This window comes from Chiloscyllium plagiosum, unplaced genomic scaffold (assembly GCF_037043375.1).
Source record: "Chiloscyllium plagiosum isolate Xiang-an unplaced genomic scaffold, Cpla_swu_hap1 HiC_scaffold_21, whole genome shotgun sequence".
NCBI lineage: Eukaryota > Metazoa > Chordata > Chondrichthyes > Orectolobiformes > Hemiscylliidae > Chiloscyllium > Chiloscyllium plagiosum.
Window position 1 is genome coordinate 56,272,536 of NW_028270159.1, and position 16,290 is coordinate 56,288,825.

General features: G+C 42.7%; 1 protein-coding gene across 5 annotated transcripts in view; it reads left to right on the top strand.

The window, feature by feature from the left end:
• Positions 1-16,290, top strand: part of exd3 (exonuclease 3'-5' domain containing 3) — a 451,102-nt gene that overhangs the window by 123,045 nt on the left and 311,767 nt on the right. For all 5 annotated transcript variants that reach the window (XM_087998598.1, XM_087998600.1, XM_087998602.1 and 2 more), the window contains 2 exons: positions 8,168-8,221; positions 13,589-13,728. In XM_087998598.1, coding sequence (XP_087854724.1) covers positions 8,168-8,221; positions 13,589-13,728 — 194 coding nt within the window. The remainder of the gene's footprint in view (positions 1-8,167; positions 8,222-13,588; positions 13,729-16,290) is intronic.

The following is a 16,290-nucleotide window of genomic DNA, read 5'->3' on the forward strand; positions in this document are numbered from 1 at the left end:
TCAGCAAACTTGCAGATGGCGTTTGTTCGGAATTTGGCGACATAGTAGTGAGTGCAGCAGGGCGCTGAGAATGCATTCTTGGGGAGCTTCAGTGTTGAGTTTTATTGTGGAGGAGATCTACTTTCACTGATTTGGTCTGAGAGTCAGAAAGCTAAGAAGGTGGTTGCAGAAGATGGAGCCATGACCTAGCTCTGAGTTTTGAGATCAGTTTGGAGGGAATAATTGTGTTGAAAGTGGAGCTGTAGTCGATGAGCATATAATCTGATGTGGGTGTCCTTGTTGTTCAATGTTTTAGGGGTGAGTGCAGGACGAGGGAAATGGTGTCCACTGTGGATCTGTTCCATACGAAGCTCACTGCTGAATCGAAATGCTAAGTTCTTTATTTGATATGCTTGTGACTTGTATATTTCTGTGCCTTTGTTCTGCGCTCCCTCAAACAGAAAAGGATCACCAAAACTACACCATGAAACTAATTTAAAAGCTCTCTGTCAGGTTTTGCAGAAAAAATGACTCCAACGTGATCAATCTTTCCTGATTCTCATATTAATTCTAAAAACAACCCAGGAAATCTTTGTTCTTTTCCATCAGTCAGATTTCTGTTCCCTTACTTGTTGTCTCTCTGGGAGCTTTCTGAATTATTGAGTAAGGAAGAACTGCATTCTGCTAACAAAGGGTCCTAGCTTCAGTTAGTCCTGTTTGCTTAGTCACTTGATTTCATTTGTTCAGGCTATAAGGAGGAAAAATAAACCAGAAGAGGAATCCTATTCACTCCCACCCCTGAGTGAGCTCCACCTTACACCGAACTGGACTTTGATGCACCCCATGGTCAACAAGCTTGCTGACATACACTGCCTACTTTTTCTACTGACAGGAATGTCGAAGACCAGAGGACAGAGTTTTTAAGATAATTGGCACTGGAACCTGAGAGATAAGGGACTTTTGCTTTGTGTTATGACTTGAACTGTGTTACTTCAAAAATGGTGGAAACCAATTCAGTAGAAACACGCAAAGGCATTTGAATAAGCCAGGATTATGGGGAAGGGATAAGGGACTGGCACTAATTAGAGAGCTCTCCCAAAGAATAGCCTTTGCCTGTGCAGTGTGGTTCTTTCATTTGGGTCTTGCCTCAAGAACAGGTGTTGTCATGAGGTGCAGAAGTTGTTGCCAGTGTGACAGGAGCCTTGTCAGAATTAGCACCCCAGGAAAAGCAGTGTGTTGGCAGATACTGAGGTGCCAGCGTTACTGCTCAGGTAGTGCAAGTGGTGAGTTGTCAGTGTGGTTTGGTTTTGGTCTTGGTCTTAGTCGTCCACTTCAGGGTTTTGGTAAATGTTGCAGCTCATGTACCTGGTAGAAGACAGGGAGAATTAAAGGAATAACATTTGTACCATTCAGAATATTAACATAGAGCTAAATTTAGAAATGTATAAAGACACATTCAATGCATAAAATCACAAGATTAGAACAGGACAGAAGAACAGGACCCTGCCCTTGACTCATGTCCTGTGAACCATTTGTTTAATGCTATTGATGGAATGTTTGACAGACCAACTTGTTTTTTGCAATTACTGCTCCATCTCAACACCCCTTTGCTCTTTAAAGTCCTTTAATGTTATTGCTTCATGAACTCTGTCAGTCTCTCCTGCAAATCTACATTTGAAACCCTTTGATTAGGTGAAGATTCTGCCACAGTAATAGAACAGCTCTTATTTAATTCTCACATACCCCTGTGCTCATTAACCAACAAGGGTTGTACTTTGAACATAAGGACAATACTAAGATTGTCGTCGTTTTTGCAAATCCCTCCATGAATCACCCCCTCTTATCTCTGTAATCTCTCCCAGTCTCTCAATGTTCCAAGGTATCATTCCTTTCCTTATTCTGGCCTACTATCCATCCTCAATTTTAGTTGCATCACCACTGATGGCTGTGCTTTTGATTGCTTGTGTCCCAAGCTCTGGAATTCCCACATTGGGAGCCAATGTGGGTCAGTACGGAAAAGATCATGGTGCATTGGATTTATTGCAAGCAGGAATACAGTGAACAGAGTTTGGATGATTTCGAGTTTCTGGGATACTAGCTTAGAGCTGCCGTGAGGAACTTTAGAATTGTCAAGTCAGGAGGTCCAGTCTCTGAATCTAGAATATATTGGAACTTGATGACTTCTATATTAGAACTTGATGGTCTGTGTGCTATATAATCTTCTTCCCTGTTCTCTTTAACCACTCGGCTTGGAAACTGTCCAGTCCTGGAGATTTGTCCATTATATCCTCCATTAATTTCTTAAAATGCTCCATTTTAATATTTTTAAAGCTGCCTTAGTCCTACTGTACCATGGGGCTGCTCTCTCATGAGAGAGATGATTGGTGGTAAGTTTAACCTGAGACTCCTTAATGGTGACTTCAACTGGTTTGGGTTGGACCCATGCTTTTGGAATCACTTTGCATTGCAAACTAGACATCTACCCAACTTGAGCTAATTTACAAGCCACTTGGATAAGTTCAAGGTAATCAGACTGCACCAACATGGACTTAAACTTCCTACTGTTAAGTTAATTCTAGATTCCTATGTAATGTTGACATTTTGTCCTTATCCTCCATTATGAAGATGGATTGGAAGAACTCATTTATCAAGTCTGCCATTTCCTTATTAGATGAAGCTGCTTTCAGTTGCATTTTCTTTAGCATTCTCCTTCACTAATCTCTCAATTGATTTATAAAACATTTACTTGTTTTGATAATCTTTACACAGGGTTCTCTATTTAGGTTTTGTTACTTTTTTTTTAAATGACACTGGATTTTAACTACTTGCATTTGTGTAACTACCTTCTCTTAGCTTAAACTTAAACCTCATTTGATGACGGTGACTATTGCTGTACAAGTAGAATCCTTCCCTTTTAGGGTGTGGGCAGGTTTTGTACTGCACCCAACATTCTTGAATGCTTCCCACTGTTGATGAACTCATCCAAGTTTACTGCAGTTAGTTCATTTCCTATTCTTTTTATGTTACCTTAAATGTGAAACCCTGATTTTCGAGTCTCCGTCTTAAGTCTGATATAGCATTCAGTAATATGATTCCTGTTCGCCATATTTTACCTGCATGTTGACTTCTTTTTAACCATGAACCCCTTAATGGCCATTGAACCACAAGCTGCTCTCTGCCCTCTGGGCCTTGTGCTGTATTGTATCATATGCATTGTTTTTATTTAATGTAGCATAAAAATATTTATCCTCAGGTGGAGATGTATCTTCAATGAATAGCGAAACAATCCTCACAAGGGCTACGGACCAGGATATCATAATACAACAATGTTCCTCACTTAGTCGTTCAGCGGTCCATGCTCATTATCTGGAGACTTGAGTGGAGATTCTACCAGATCAGGGGGGAATATTTAAATTCAGTTAATTTGGAATTAAGTACAAGTCTGCCAAATGCCGATTGTGAAAGTACTAGGTTATCCTAAGAACCCATTTGGTTCACTAATGTCCTTCAACAAAGGAAATTTGCCATCCTTATCCAGCCTGACATAAATGCAATTAGAGTCATAGAGATGTACAGCACGGAAACAGACCCTTTGGTCCAACTCGTTCATGCTAACCAGATATCCCAACCTAATCTCGTCCCATTTGCCAGCACTTAGCTCATGTCCCTTCTGATTCATATACCCATCCAGATGCCTTTTAAATGTTGTAATTGTACCAGCCTCCACCACTTCCTCTGGCAGTTCATTCCATGCACGCACCACTGTGTGTGTGAAAAAGTTGCCCCTTAGATCCCTTTTAAATCTTTCCCCTCTCAGGCACATGTCCTCCTGCATCCCAGGGAAAATACCTTGTCTATTTACCCTATCCATGCCCCTCAGGATTTTATAAACCTCTGTAAGCTCACCCCTTAGACGCTCCAGGGAAAACAGCCCTAGCCTATTCAACCTCTCCCTATAGTTCAAATCTGCCAACCCTGGCAATATTGTTGTAAATATTTTCTGAACCCTTTCAAGTTTCACAGCCTCCTTCATATTGGACAGAGTTAAAGCAAACGGTTTAATTCTTAGCTGCACTCTCAAATGGTCTTGAAGCCAATTAATTGCCTCTGAAGAGAGCTCAGTGAGTGTCTCTCCCACTGTGATCCCCAGGTTATTTCCTCTGCCCTGAATCGCTTGAACCACATTCTCAAGCAAACTCATTACTACAGCCACTTTATCCTTCCCAGTGCCTCCAGAAATGATTCTCTCTGGGGATTCTTAGCTCCACGCTCTCTACCATGCATCAAAATCTCTCTCCCTGCAGTCGGCCTTGCCTAACTCAGGGCTTGTCTCTCCCAACCTTGCAGAGGACCTCTACTGTTCTTTGTTCTCTGAAGGATCCATACCCTAAATGCTTTCTCTCCTCTCTATCAGACATCAAAGATTGTAAATATGCCAAACTCTCCCATATATATCTCTAGACACGTGCCTCCTCGACAATGAGCATCCTGACCTCGTTCTTGACCCTCTCTGGGATCGGCCCGGTGCCATTGACTATGAGGATGCTTTAGCCACTCCCATAGATTGTGTGGCTTTCGCTTTTGCTCACATCGAGGACCGTGTGGCTGCCCCTTCCACCATTGTTGAGGACAGTATGGCTGCCCCTTCCACCAATGTTGAGGACAGTATGGCTGCCCCTTCCACCAATGTTGAGGACAGTATGGCTGCCCCTTCCACCATTGTTGAGGACCGTGTGGCTGCCCCTTCCACCAATGTTGAGGACTGTGTGGCTGCCCCTTCCACCAATGTTGAGGACAATATGGCTGCCCCTACCACCAATGTTGAGGACAGTATGGCTGCCCCTTCCACCAATGTTGAGGACAGTATGGCTGCCCCGTCTGCTCACGTTGAGAAACGGCGTGACTGCTGCTTCCGCCGATATTGATGACCAGGTTACTTCCAATTCCGTCCATGTGACCGCTCCAGTGCACACATCCCCTCCTAATGAAGCCTCCACTCCCCAATCCTGCCCCTAGCTCCATACTCAGCCCCAGCGCCAAACCCTGCCGGATATTCACCATTGCTCCGGATCTCCCCCTCACTGAGGTTGACCGGTCAGTCCTCACCAAAGGGCTCACCTTCATTCCCCTACTCCCACATGTGAACAAATTCCACACATGCCACAATGTCAAAGTGTTTTTGTGCGACCTCCATGCCTACTTCTTTGAATGGGAATCCAACCACCCTCTAATGACCCCTTCTCCCACTTCCAGCAAACCCCATCCTCCTTGACACCCCCTCCCAACTTCCTCAACTCCCTTAACTCCTTCATCTCAAATTACCATTGTGACATCAATTGCTTGAATCTCTCCACTTCTCCCACTTACTCCACCCTCTCCCCATCAGAACACGTAGCCCTCCATTCCCTTCACTCTAACCCCAACCTCACTATTAAACCAGCCATGGTAAGGGTGGGGGGAAGGGGGAATGGGGGACGTGGTGGTAGTATGATGAACTGACCACCTAAATAGCTGAGGCTAGATGCCATTCTCTGACACCTCTTCCTCCTATCATCCTCTCGATTATGACCACACCTCTCATCACCAAGCCGCCATCTCTGGATCATTAACAACCTCATCACTTCGGGAGACCTCCTGTCTACAGCCTCCAACCTGGCAGTTCCCCAACCCCACACTGCCCATTTTTATCTCCTACCCAAAATCCACAAACCTGACTGCCCCGGTCAACCCATTGCTACCTCAGAGAGGTAAAAACAATGACTGCAGATGCTGGAAACCAGATTCTGAATTAGTGGTGCTGGAAGAGCACAGCAATTCAGGCAGCATCCGAGGACAGGCAAAATCGACGTTTCGGGCAAAAGCCCTTCATCAGGAAGGGCTGATGAAGGGCTTTTGCCCGAAACGTCGATTTTGCCTGTCCTCGGATGCTGCCTGAATTGCTGTGCTCTTCCAGCACCACTAATCCAGAACCATTGCTACCTCAACTCTGTTCTTTCCAGATATGTGGGCGGCACGGTGGTCCAGTGGTTAGCACTGCTGCCTCACAGCGCCAGAGACCCGGGTTCATTTCCCGCCTCAGGCGACTGACTGTGTGGAGTTTGCACGTTCTCCCCGTGTCTGTGTGGGTTTCCTCCGGGTGCTCCGGTTTCCTCCCACAGTCCAAAAATGTGCAGGTCAGGTGAATTGGCCATACTAAATTGCCCGTAGTGTTAGGTAAGGGGTAAATGTAGGGGTATGGGTGGGTTGCGCTTCGGCGGGTCAGTGTGGACTTGTTGGGCCGAAGGGCTGTTTCCACACTGTAATCTAATCTAATATTCCGTCACCCTCCTGACTCACACCTTGTAGATAATGGAAACACTTTGGAGGGTTGGGAGTTCTCACTGTGCAGGTTTCCTAGCCCTAATATATCGTTGTAGCCCCATAGTATTTACATGGCTACTTCAGCTCTCTTTCTTATCAATGGTAACCTCTACGATGTTGATAGTGGAGAATTCAATTAAGGTGATACCATTGAATCTCAAGGGGCAGTGGTTAGATTATCTCTTTTTGGTGATGCTCACTGTCTGTCATTTGTGTTGTGAAAATGTTATTTGCTGTTTGTTAGCCCTAACCTGGATATTGTCCAGGTCTTGCTGCATTGAACATGGACTGTTTTATTGTTGCTTAACATTAACGGATAAGAAATAGTACAGGAGGAGAGATTGACAGTTTTGGGCATTTTGTATTAACTCTAATTAGTTTGTTCATGGACATGGACATTGCTGGTGAGACCAGAATTTGTTGCCCATCCTTAATTACACTTTAACTGAGTGGCTTGCAGGACCACTTCTGACAGTAGCTATGAATCTGGAGTTGCATTTGGCCAAACTAGGTAAGGATGGCAGATTTTCTTTCCTAAAGGGTAGAAATGATCCCAATGGGCTTTTGTAACAATTGATTGTAGTCCTATGGTCACCATGACTGAGCCTAGTTTTCAATTCCAGCATTATTAAATTGAATTTAAATTCCACTGGCTGTCATAGTGGAATTTGAACCCATGTCCTGAAAGCATTAGCCTGGGACTCCGGATTCCTAGTTTAGTGATGACTTTTACACTGCTGTCTCCCTAGGAGATCAAATTGTTTATAGTTATGAAATGTCTGAAAAACTTACATCCAATTTTTCACTTAACCTTGGATTAAATCCTCTGTGGTGTCCAGAATCTAACAAGCAGGAAACAGGAAATATCAGGAAGATTTTCTTCACCTGAGGGACAGTGATTTTGTCAAACAGATTATTGGTACCGAGGCAGGAGAATGAAACTTGAAACAGTTTCAAAGAGAAATTTGGTAGCAATCACATGAGAAACCATTTGTGAAGGAAATTAGATGTGCAGAAGGGCTTGTGTTTTCTGAACTTGTTAATTGATGCTGATGACTAGCTGCAGAGCTGCTGCTTCTTCTGGGGATATGTTGGAATAATCCCCTCATTCTGTTGTCTTGAGATGGTATGGGAGCAACAACAGTGATTCTTCCTCAGACATGACCTGTTCTGGCATTTCCTGGAGGCACTATCTGATGGTGTTCACTCTGGGTTGGAGCTGCTCTGACACTGCCAGCAGGAACATTCTCTCTGTTCCAACATACCCATTTCTGCTTGCTGTCTCCCGCTCTCAGCCTGGAGAGGTCAGGAGTTCCTGGGATAGAGAACAGTGAGTATGAATCCACACGCCACTGACTGTTATATCCTTGTCAAAGTTTCCGAATACTTTGGTTATTTTTGTCTAAATTGGAAATAAAAATCCAAGATAATCTTGAGTGGAAAATGTAAGAACGCATTTCAACTGAACTGTGTAAGGACGGTGGGTATAGTACAGCTGCTGTTTAAAAAATGGGCAAGTTGGTTATCTTTTTCCATTCCCTGGGTTGAGAGTTCTTTGTCCCTTGAGTGACTGGGAAGGGTGCTCCAAGAGGTTTTCCTTTATTTAGAGGTGGCTGCCCTGATTCCTGCAGTCCATGGTAAATGAGTGAGTGGCATTGGCTGACTACATCCTCTCTGGTATATGCCTATGACCTTTAGGAAGACATCCAAACTGTTGTTCCAAGGATAAACCACTGGGCCTATCTGTTATAAATAAACACTGTTGATTATTAATAAATCAATAGCATTGGTTTGAGATCCTGAATATGTTTATTCTGTTGAACCACAGGCTGCCTTTCTGAGTATAAAGTTGGACCTGCAGCCAGAGGTGGATATGGAGCAGGTAAGCAAACTGCTACGACTATTGGAATTGGAAGCGAAGAGCAAAAAATCTACAAATCCCAGTCACTGCCAGTAATGAATCTTCATGTTAAGAGTAATGGGGGGTGGTGGGGTGGGATTTGACTTCACTGAAAGTCCAGATGTAATCATAGCTGTTGTTGGGGTTAGGACTTCTGGAAGATTGATCTGCAGTGTTCTGGAGAACCAGGAAGGAGGACAAAGTTGCTGTTCAACTTTGTATTTACAAAGCTTTGTCAGCATTTCCGAGATCAACGTCCTCTTATGCTTTGCATGACAAGAGCCAAGGGGCAATGGGTTTAAGGTACAATCCTCTTACTCCTCACACCTCGACTGTTTGATCAGAACAGCTCTCTCTGTCCACACCTCTCTCAACCCATTTACTTCTTCGAATTTCTAACTCTGCTTATCCAGCATCTGGCACTGGATTAGCAGAAATTTCTTGTAGCTAATTACAGTAAAATAGTGAGAAGTCAAATTGCAGGGGCCAGCTCAGAAATTCAAATTAATTGGAGCTTCGAGATAGCCGAGGAAGCCCCTAGCTAACTCAGTTTGCCTACAAATGCAATGTATGTCGAAAACAAATGAAAACACAGTGATGCTGTAAGTTTGTCTATGGCCTTACCTTGTACATTAAAAGCCACTGAAAAGCATTAAGAGATAGCTGTAGGAAGGCACAGCAATCTTTTCTGATTTGCTTGCTGTCTTTGAATTAGTGTGATAGTCTGCTGCATTGTCAGTGTGATCAAGCAACTTATCTGAGTTGTATATCATTACAAGATCCTGGAGCTCTTACACCCTCCAACTTCAGCTGGGGAAACTGGCAGATGAGAGGGTGGGTATTTATTGGACTCTTCAGGGTCATTGGGGCTCAATGGTTGAAGAACATGCCTCATCTTTGCTTGCTGCGTTTTTAGTTCCATTGTGCAGTATGTAATGCTGTCCACGTTGGTTTCTACTGTTGTCTCTGCTGGAATTTCCATTTTGTTAAGGCTTATGGTGTGTTAGCTTTTATTGATAGAGAGATTGAGTTTTGGAGCCACAAGGTTGTACTGCAGCTGTACAAAACTCTGGTGCAGCTGCACTTGGAGTATTGTGTACAGTTCTGGTCACTGCATTATAGGAAGGATTTGGAAACATTGGAAAGTGTGCAGAGGAGATTTACCAGAATGTTGCCTGGTATGGAGAAGAAGGTCTTATGAGGAAAGGCTGAGGGACTTGAGGCTGTTTTTGTTAGAGAAAAGAAGATTAAGAGGTGACTTAATAGATGCATACAAGATGGGATAGAGTGGACTGTGGGAGCCGTTTCCCTTCGATGGTGATGACTAGCATGAGGGGACAGAGCTTTAAATAGAGGGGTGATAGATATAGAACAGTTGTCAGAGGTAGTTGCTTTACTCGAAGTAGTAAGGGCGTGGAATGCCCTGCCTGCAACAGAAGTGGACTCACCAACATTAAGGGCATTTAAAAAATCATTGGATAAACATGAATGGAAAATGGAATAGTGTAGGTTAGATGGGCTTTAGTTTGGTTTTACAGGTCGGCGCAACGAGGGTTGAAGGGTCTGTACTGCGCTGTATTGTTCTATGTTCTATGTTCTGTGCTGGCCTCCTATAAATGAGTGAAAAGAGCCTCATGGTTATGCCTTGCCTTGATCCCTGCCAATACTGATGTTTGAGCCCAGTACAGACGAAGTAGTGGACAATTGTGGCTTCCATCACCAATGCCTACGCTCCCTTCTTCATAAACATTTAGGTTCTACTCCTTCTTATCGATGGCCTTAGTAACCTGGGAAATCAGCTGCTGTTAGTTTTTCGGTTCCTAATAAGTCCCTGATATGTTGGCTGGAGTTTGGCCCTTTTCCTCTGCATATCATTTTGTCTGCAATTGCTACACTTCTGATTTTCTCAGAGTTTTAGCCAAAGTTTGGAGAGTTTGAATGAGCTTTCATAGAGCATCTTGATGCCAAATGTTGGCTTACCTGTCAAGTGTGACTAACAGTTCTGATTGGTTGGTGAGGTCATGTTCAAGATTGTGTGGGTTTGGCTAGTCTGAAGTTACTGTTCTGGAGTGTCAGGTGATCATGGGCATTGTTCGATTAAACGTCCCATTCTGTCATCCTATTGCTGAGCAGTGTGCTGTGTTCTCACAGGCTATTGGTGTCAGGTGCTACCTCCTGAGGGCAGACCATTTCTCACTGAAAACCACCCCAGAACTTTGCAGGGGCACCAAGAAGCTGCAGCCACTAGAAGGTTCTTTGAGTCATGAGAACTCATTGAGAAATGGACAACTTGACTGTTTGGGGAGTGAAATACTTTCTGTTGACAGATGTTGGCTGTTGCCTGGGAGCTCTAATAGCTATGTGCAGTCAGTTGTAGTTCTTTTAATCAATCTACTTGGATATGTTATGACACACTGTTGGGGCAAGTGGGACTTGAACGAACACCTTCAGGATAAAAGGTAGGACAGTATCAATGTGCTACAGACCCGACCTTGTAACTGGGAACTGGGAGATAAATCTGAAACGAAATGTTTCTCTGACCTGATTAGAATTCATTGGTCCTTCTGAAGAGGGAATTGGTCACGTTGCAACCTGGGAAATACCACACTTGCCTTTGTGGAGCCTTGAAGTGAGGGGTGGGCATAGAGGTTTAAAGTTGCCGTTACTTTGAGGGTGATTGGCAAAGTTAAAAATCACACAACACCAGGTTATAGTCCAACAGGTTAAATTGGAAGCACAATAGCTTTCGGAGTGACGCTCCTTCATCAGGTGGTTGTGGGATGATGAAAGTGATCTCTTTGTTTGGAAACACTCCTCAAGACCCTACCATTAAGTATATAAGTCCTGCCCTGATTTGCCTTACCAAAAGACCACATCTCATATTTATCTAAATTACACTCTGTCTGCGCATCTTAATCCATTGGCCCATCTGATCAAGGCTCTGGTGCACTCTGAGGTAGCCTTCTGAGGTGCACTACATCTCCAATTTTGGTGTCATCTGCAAACTTACTAACCGTTCTTCCTAAATTCACATCCAAATCATTCATATAAATGACAAAAAACAGTCCGTCTTGCACATGTCCTTCCAGCTGGTCACAGGTCTCCAGTATGGGAAACAACCCTCGACTACCACTCTCTGTTGCTTACCTTCAAGCCAATTTTGTATTCCTGGATTCCATGTGATCTAACCTTGCTAACCAGTCTGCCAAGCGGATTCTTTTGATTGCCTTGCTGAAGTTCATATCGACAACTCCCACCACTCTACCTTCATCAGTGTTTTTTGCCACTTCTTCAAAAACTCAATCAAGTTAGTACGACAAGTTAGTTAGATTTCCCACACATAAAGCTATGTTAACTATCCCTCATTAGTCCTTGCCTTTCCAAATGCATGTTGATCCTGTCCCTCAGAATCCCTTCCAACAACTTACCCACCACTTCCCATGAATCAGTGAAAAAAATCATCTTCCTGTTTTAGCAGAATGAATTAAAAAAAAGAGTTCTCATTCTCCTATTTAAACTGGGATAGATGGTAAAGGATTTAAGAGTGACAAGTATAAGTCTACATGCTCATTTGTGGAAAATTTAACGAATATCCTCTTTTTCATGATAACAAATAACCCACTATGAAAATATTGTAAAGCAGTACTTGATAGTGGGTTTAATGATCCCCGATATATTTTGATAAGTAAAATGGAAACATGCCATATTCATGGTATTTTACCAAATACAGTTCAATCTAAATTAAAGCAAAACTTAATGAACTGTTGTATCTGAATTAATGCAAATTATAATCAGGAACTATTCAAATCTCAAATTTAATGTCCAGCTCTGTAAACGAAGTTAAAAATCACACAACACCAGGTTATAGTCCAACAGGTTTAATTGGAAGCACACTAGCTTTCGGAGCGACGGTCCTTCATCAGGTGATTGAAGGTGCGTCCCTCCGAAAGCTAGTGTGCTTCCAATTAAACCTGTTGGACTATAACCTGGTGTTGTGATTTTTAACTTTGTACACCCCAGTCCAACACCGGCATCTCCAAATCTGTAAACAAAGTTATTGTAAACTAATGACTCTGTGGTAGTGGTTTTAGTTTTGAAAATAAAGACTTAATATTGTTTACTTCGATGGTTGGGCAATAGATGCTGGCCCAGCCAATGACGACCACATCCTTTGAGTGAGTAAAAGGAACCATAGGTTAGAAGTGCAGTCAATAATCTGCAAGTTCACCTTTATGTATTTCAGTCATTATATATTGTAAATAATAAATGCAAAAGGATGGTGTCAAGGAGTGAAGTAGCCAACATAATTCAGAGTGTAAACTGTGTAAGGAAACATAAACATTATAGGCATAAATATCCTACATCAGAGTGGAGTAAAATGACATGCAAAACAAATAGTAGTTCAGTTCTTGAACTTGTCAAAATTGGCTTAATATTAAAAGCAATTAGGAGAGTGTAGTAATGGACCTGGGACAAAGGACAATCACTGATTTTTGTGATTTTCCTTTTGGGACCTGCTGTGATCCACATAACACAAATTGACACAGGGTGCTGTTTTGAACTGCAGAGGGAAGCCAAGGTCATTCTCCTTAGAGCAGAGCACATTCAGGAAAGATTTAACTGAGATTTTCAACATTCTAAAGTTGTTATGTAGTAGATAGGGAGAGATCTCAGTAACTTGAGGGTAAAAATGAAGATAGTTAGCCAAGGAATCTGGTGGGACTCGAGGATGTGTTTACTGCATCATGTTGTTGTGAACTGGAATGTGCTGTCTTAGTGGAAGCAGATTCACTAGTAACTGTCAAAAGTGAACTGGATAATGAATTGGTGAGGAGAAATTTGCAGATCTGTGGAGGAAGGGCAGGGCATTGTTCTTTCACAGAGCCAGCATAGTCAGGCCAACTGGCCTCCTGCACTGTACAGTTATATGAACTAATTTGATAGCTTCCTCACCAGAGACTCCACTTTCTGTTGTTCTGCCTCTGTCCTTGGGAACTTCACCAGAGGACTTTGACTTTGTGCCCAACCTGCTTTTGAATGTTATATTTCTATTTACCTCTCTTTCTCCTTTCTACTTGCACACTCTGGAAATCCCTGTATAATGCTGTTACTGCAGGTTCACAACTTAGAAGACAATTTGTATTTAAAATCTAAATTGGGAGGATATGCAATGAGGAAAGTAACATTCCTGCTTGTGAACTGGTCCAGGAGTATTTTATAGAGCTAAATCTGGATAAACTATCTTATCCATTCATTCATCAATGCTCAATCCTGTTTAAACTTCTAATCATTCCTCATTCACTCTGTAAAGATGGGACCCTCATGAACAGTTTTATTCTCTTAATGCAGGTCTGCATTCCACTCCTGCTTCAGGATAAAGTGAACCTGGTCGAGGCCTATATAGCTGACTATCCAGGACTACAGTGTGACTTGTTGCAGCTGCTGGATTCTTGGTGCCAATTGACAGTCAACATTGCAGACATCCAAAGGTATGATAAGTCTTCGGGCATCCCTGAGAGCTGCTAACTGCTCCTCCACTTGGCATGCCTGATACGTCCAGTGGCTGGGGTGGTACTGCTAGCACTGGGTCATGCCGGCTTCACTGCTAATCTGTGCTGTCAGGTAGGGGATGCAGGAATTTACTGCCCTTGGCCTAGGAATGGAAGAATCAGCCAAGGTCTTACTCATTACTAGGAACTCTGCTTCAGATTTCAGATGCACAAGTGTCAAGAGGTCAGGTTTGGAATGAACAGTGAAGTTGTGACTTTCCAATAGTTTTTCCACACATTCTGGGTTGAACAAGGACTGAAAACACCCTTCCAAAGTGTGGAAGCTTCCAGTTTGCCAATCATTATGTAACTCTGTAGGGAATTATTGCCAATATAGCAGTCAGCATCAGTTGACCACTTCTACTTCAATATGTCTCTCAATGTGACCCTGTAGTACTGACCTATGCCATTGCACAACATGTCCATCTCTGTAAAGTGACTTGATACATTTTCTGACGTTAATGTCTCAACAAAACATGTTGGATGCAGTCTGGTCAGTTGTGCAGGAAAATACAATTCATTCCAGATAAATAAAGCATTTTTGAGAGATACAACAAGACATGGAACTAGATGATAACTGAGACCATAATGAGTACTGAGGAAAAACAGGAACTTTACAGAATATATCCAAAATCTTTAAGGGAAGCAGGACTGGTCAATAATGGAAGTAAAAAGACATCTTGAACGCTTTCCTTTATTCACCAAGACATAGAACATAAAAGCAAGGAATTCGCATTACCGTATGCCATACAAGTTAGAACACTGATAGAGTACTACACACAGGTCACCACGTTATAGCAAGTGTGTGACTGTACTGGAGAGGGTGCAGGTAAGATTTAAGATGATGATCACAGGATTAGAAAATGTTAGTTATGGGAAAAGATTGGTCAGTGTGATGAAAGGTGTTATAGCATTTTAATTTTGGGATTTTAATTACAAAATAGAGGGAGGTGGATGTGAGTCAGTTCTATGAAGATAAATGTTTTGAAAACCGTTTAGAAAGTCATTTGGAACAGTTATCTCTGTGCATCAATTCCAAGGAAGCCTCTGCAGCCATGGCCAGGTGGTTAAGGCGTGGACTGGAATGCTCTGAGGTTTCCCCATTCGGGTTCGGTTCCTGCTGACTATGGCTAGGACCTGAGAGCGCATAAAGAGTGAATTTCTTCCCCTTTCAAATCTAACATTGAGCTTGCTTTGTGCAGTTCCTGTGTAGCCAATAGCTTTTATGCCTCACTCTGTCGACACATTGTACGATCTGTTTGTTCTTGTTTGCTATGTTCTGCCTGTAGTGCTTCCAAAAGAAAGCTTTTCACTGTATTTTGGTACGTGTGGCAACAATAACAATAAATCCAGTCAGATCAGAAAGCCTGTGACTGCAGTCAGATGCATGGCAGGACCCTATGTATTGGTAATGGATAAGCTGTTTATACTGTTGTGTAAGATTAGGCCATTGGATTAGTTTTGATTTTAGAACAGAAGATTCATAGAATCTGTACAATGTTGAAGCAGGCCATTTGGCTCATCCAGTCTACAACACCCCTGTGACGAGCATCCCACACCCCCCAGTTTATCCCTGTAACCCTACATTTCCCATGGCTAATCCACCTAACCTGCACGTTTTTGGACTGTGAGAGGAAACCAAAGCACCCAGAAGGAACCCACGGGACAAGGGAGAACGTGTAAACTCCGCAGAAACTGTTGTCCAAGGGTGGAGTTGAAAACTGGTCCCTGGCGGTATGAGGCAGCAGTGCTAAATACTGAGCCACCATGCCGTTCCATGATTCAAGATCTTTGAAGAATTGAGTTGAGTTGAGAATCCAGTTTCAGTTTTCTGTAAGCAGGAGAATCGAGTTATAATTCACGAAAATCTGTCACTTCAGCCAAAATACTTTAGTTTCTGAAACTTCTAAACCACGAGAGTTAGATATAAGTATTAAAGTTTCATCAGTCAGATTTGTGAAAGGCTCATGCTAATGAACTCGGAAAAGATTGGATAATTGTCTTCTCAGTCTAAGGAAATGAAGGTGGGAGGAGTCAGTTATGTTAAAACGTAATGTCTTGAGATAGTGACATTTCTCTGGAACTAAATATCAGTAAAAGAATAGTGTTGGGAAATTTTGTTTTGCTGTGTGTGGTAGAGTCTTTCTGCCTGCAATAAAATGAAGGCAGTAGTAATGTGGTAATCCAGCACTCCAGACTAATGCTCTGGGGACATGGGTTTGAATTTTACCATGGTAGTTGGTGAAATTTGAATTCAATAAAAAACAAATAAAAATCTAGCTTTAATGGTTATCATGTAACCATTGTTGATTGTCATAAAAACTCATCTGGCTTGTTAATGTCCTTAATGGAAGGAGATCTGCTTTCCTTTCCTTGCCTGGTCTGGCCTACATGTGACTTCAGACCTGTGGCAGTGTGGTTGGCTCTTAACTGCCCGCTGAAATGAAAGCGCAAGGGCAATGATGGCTTATCAATGAATGCTGATCTATGTTCCATGAACAA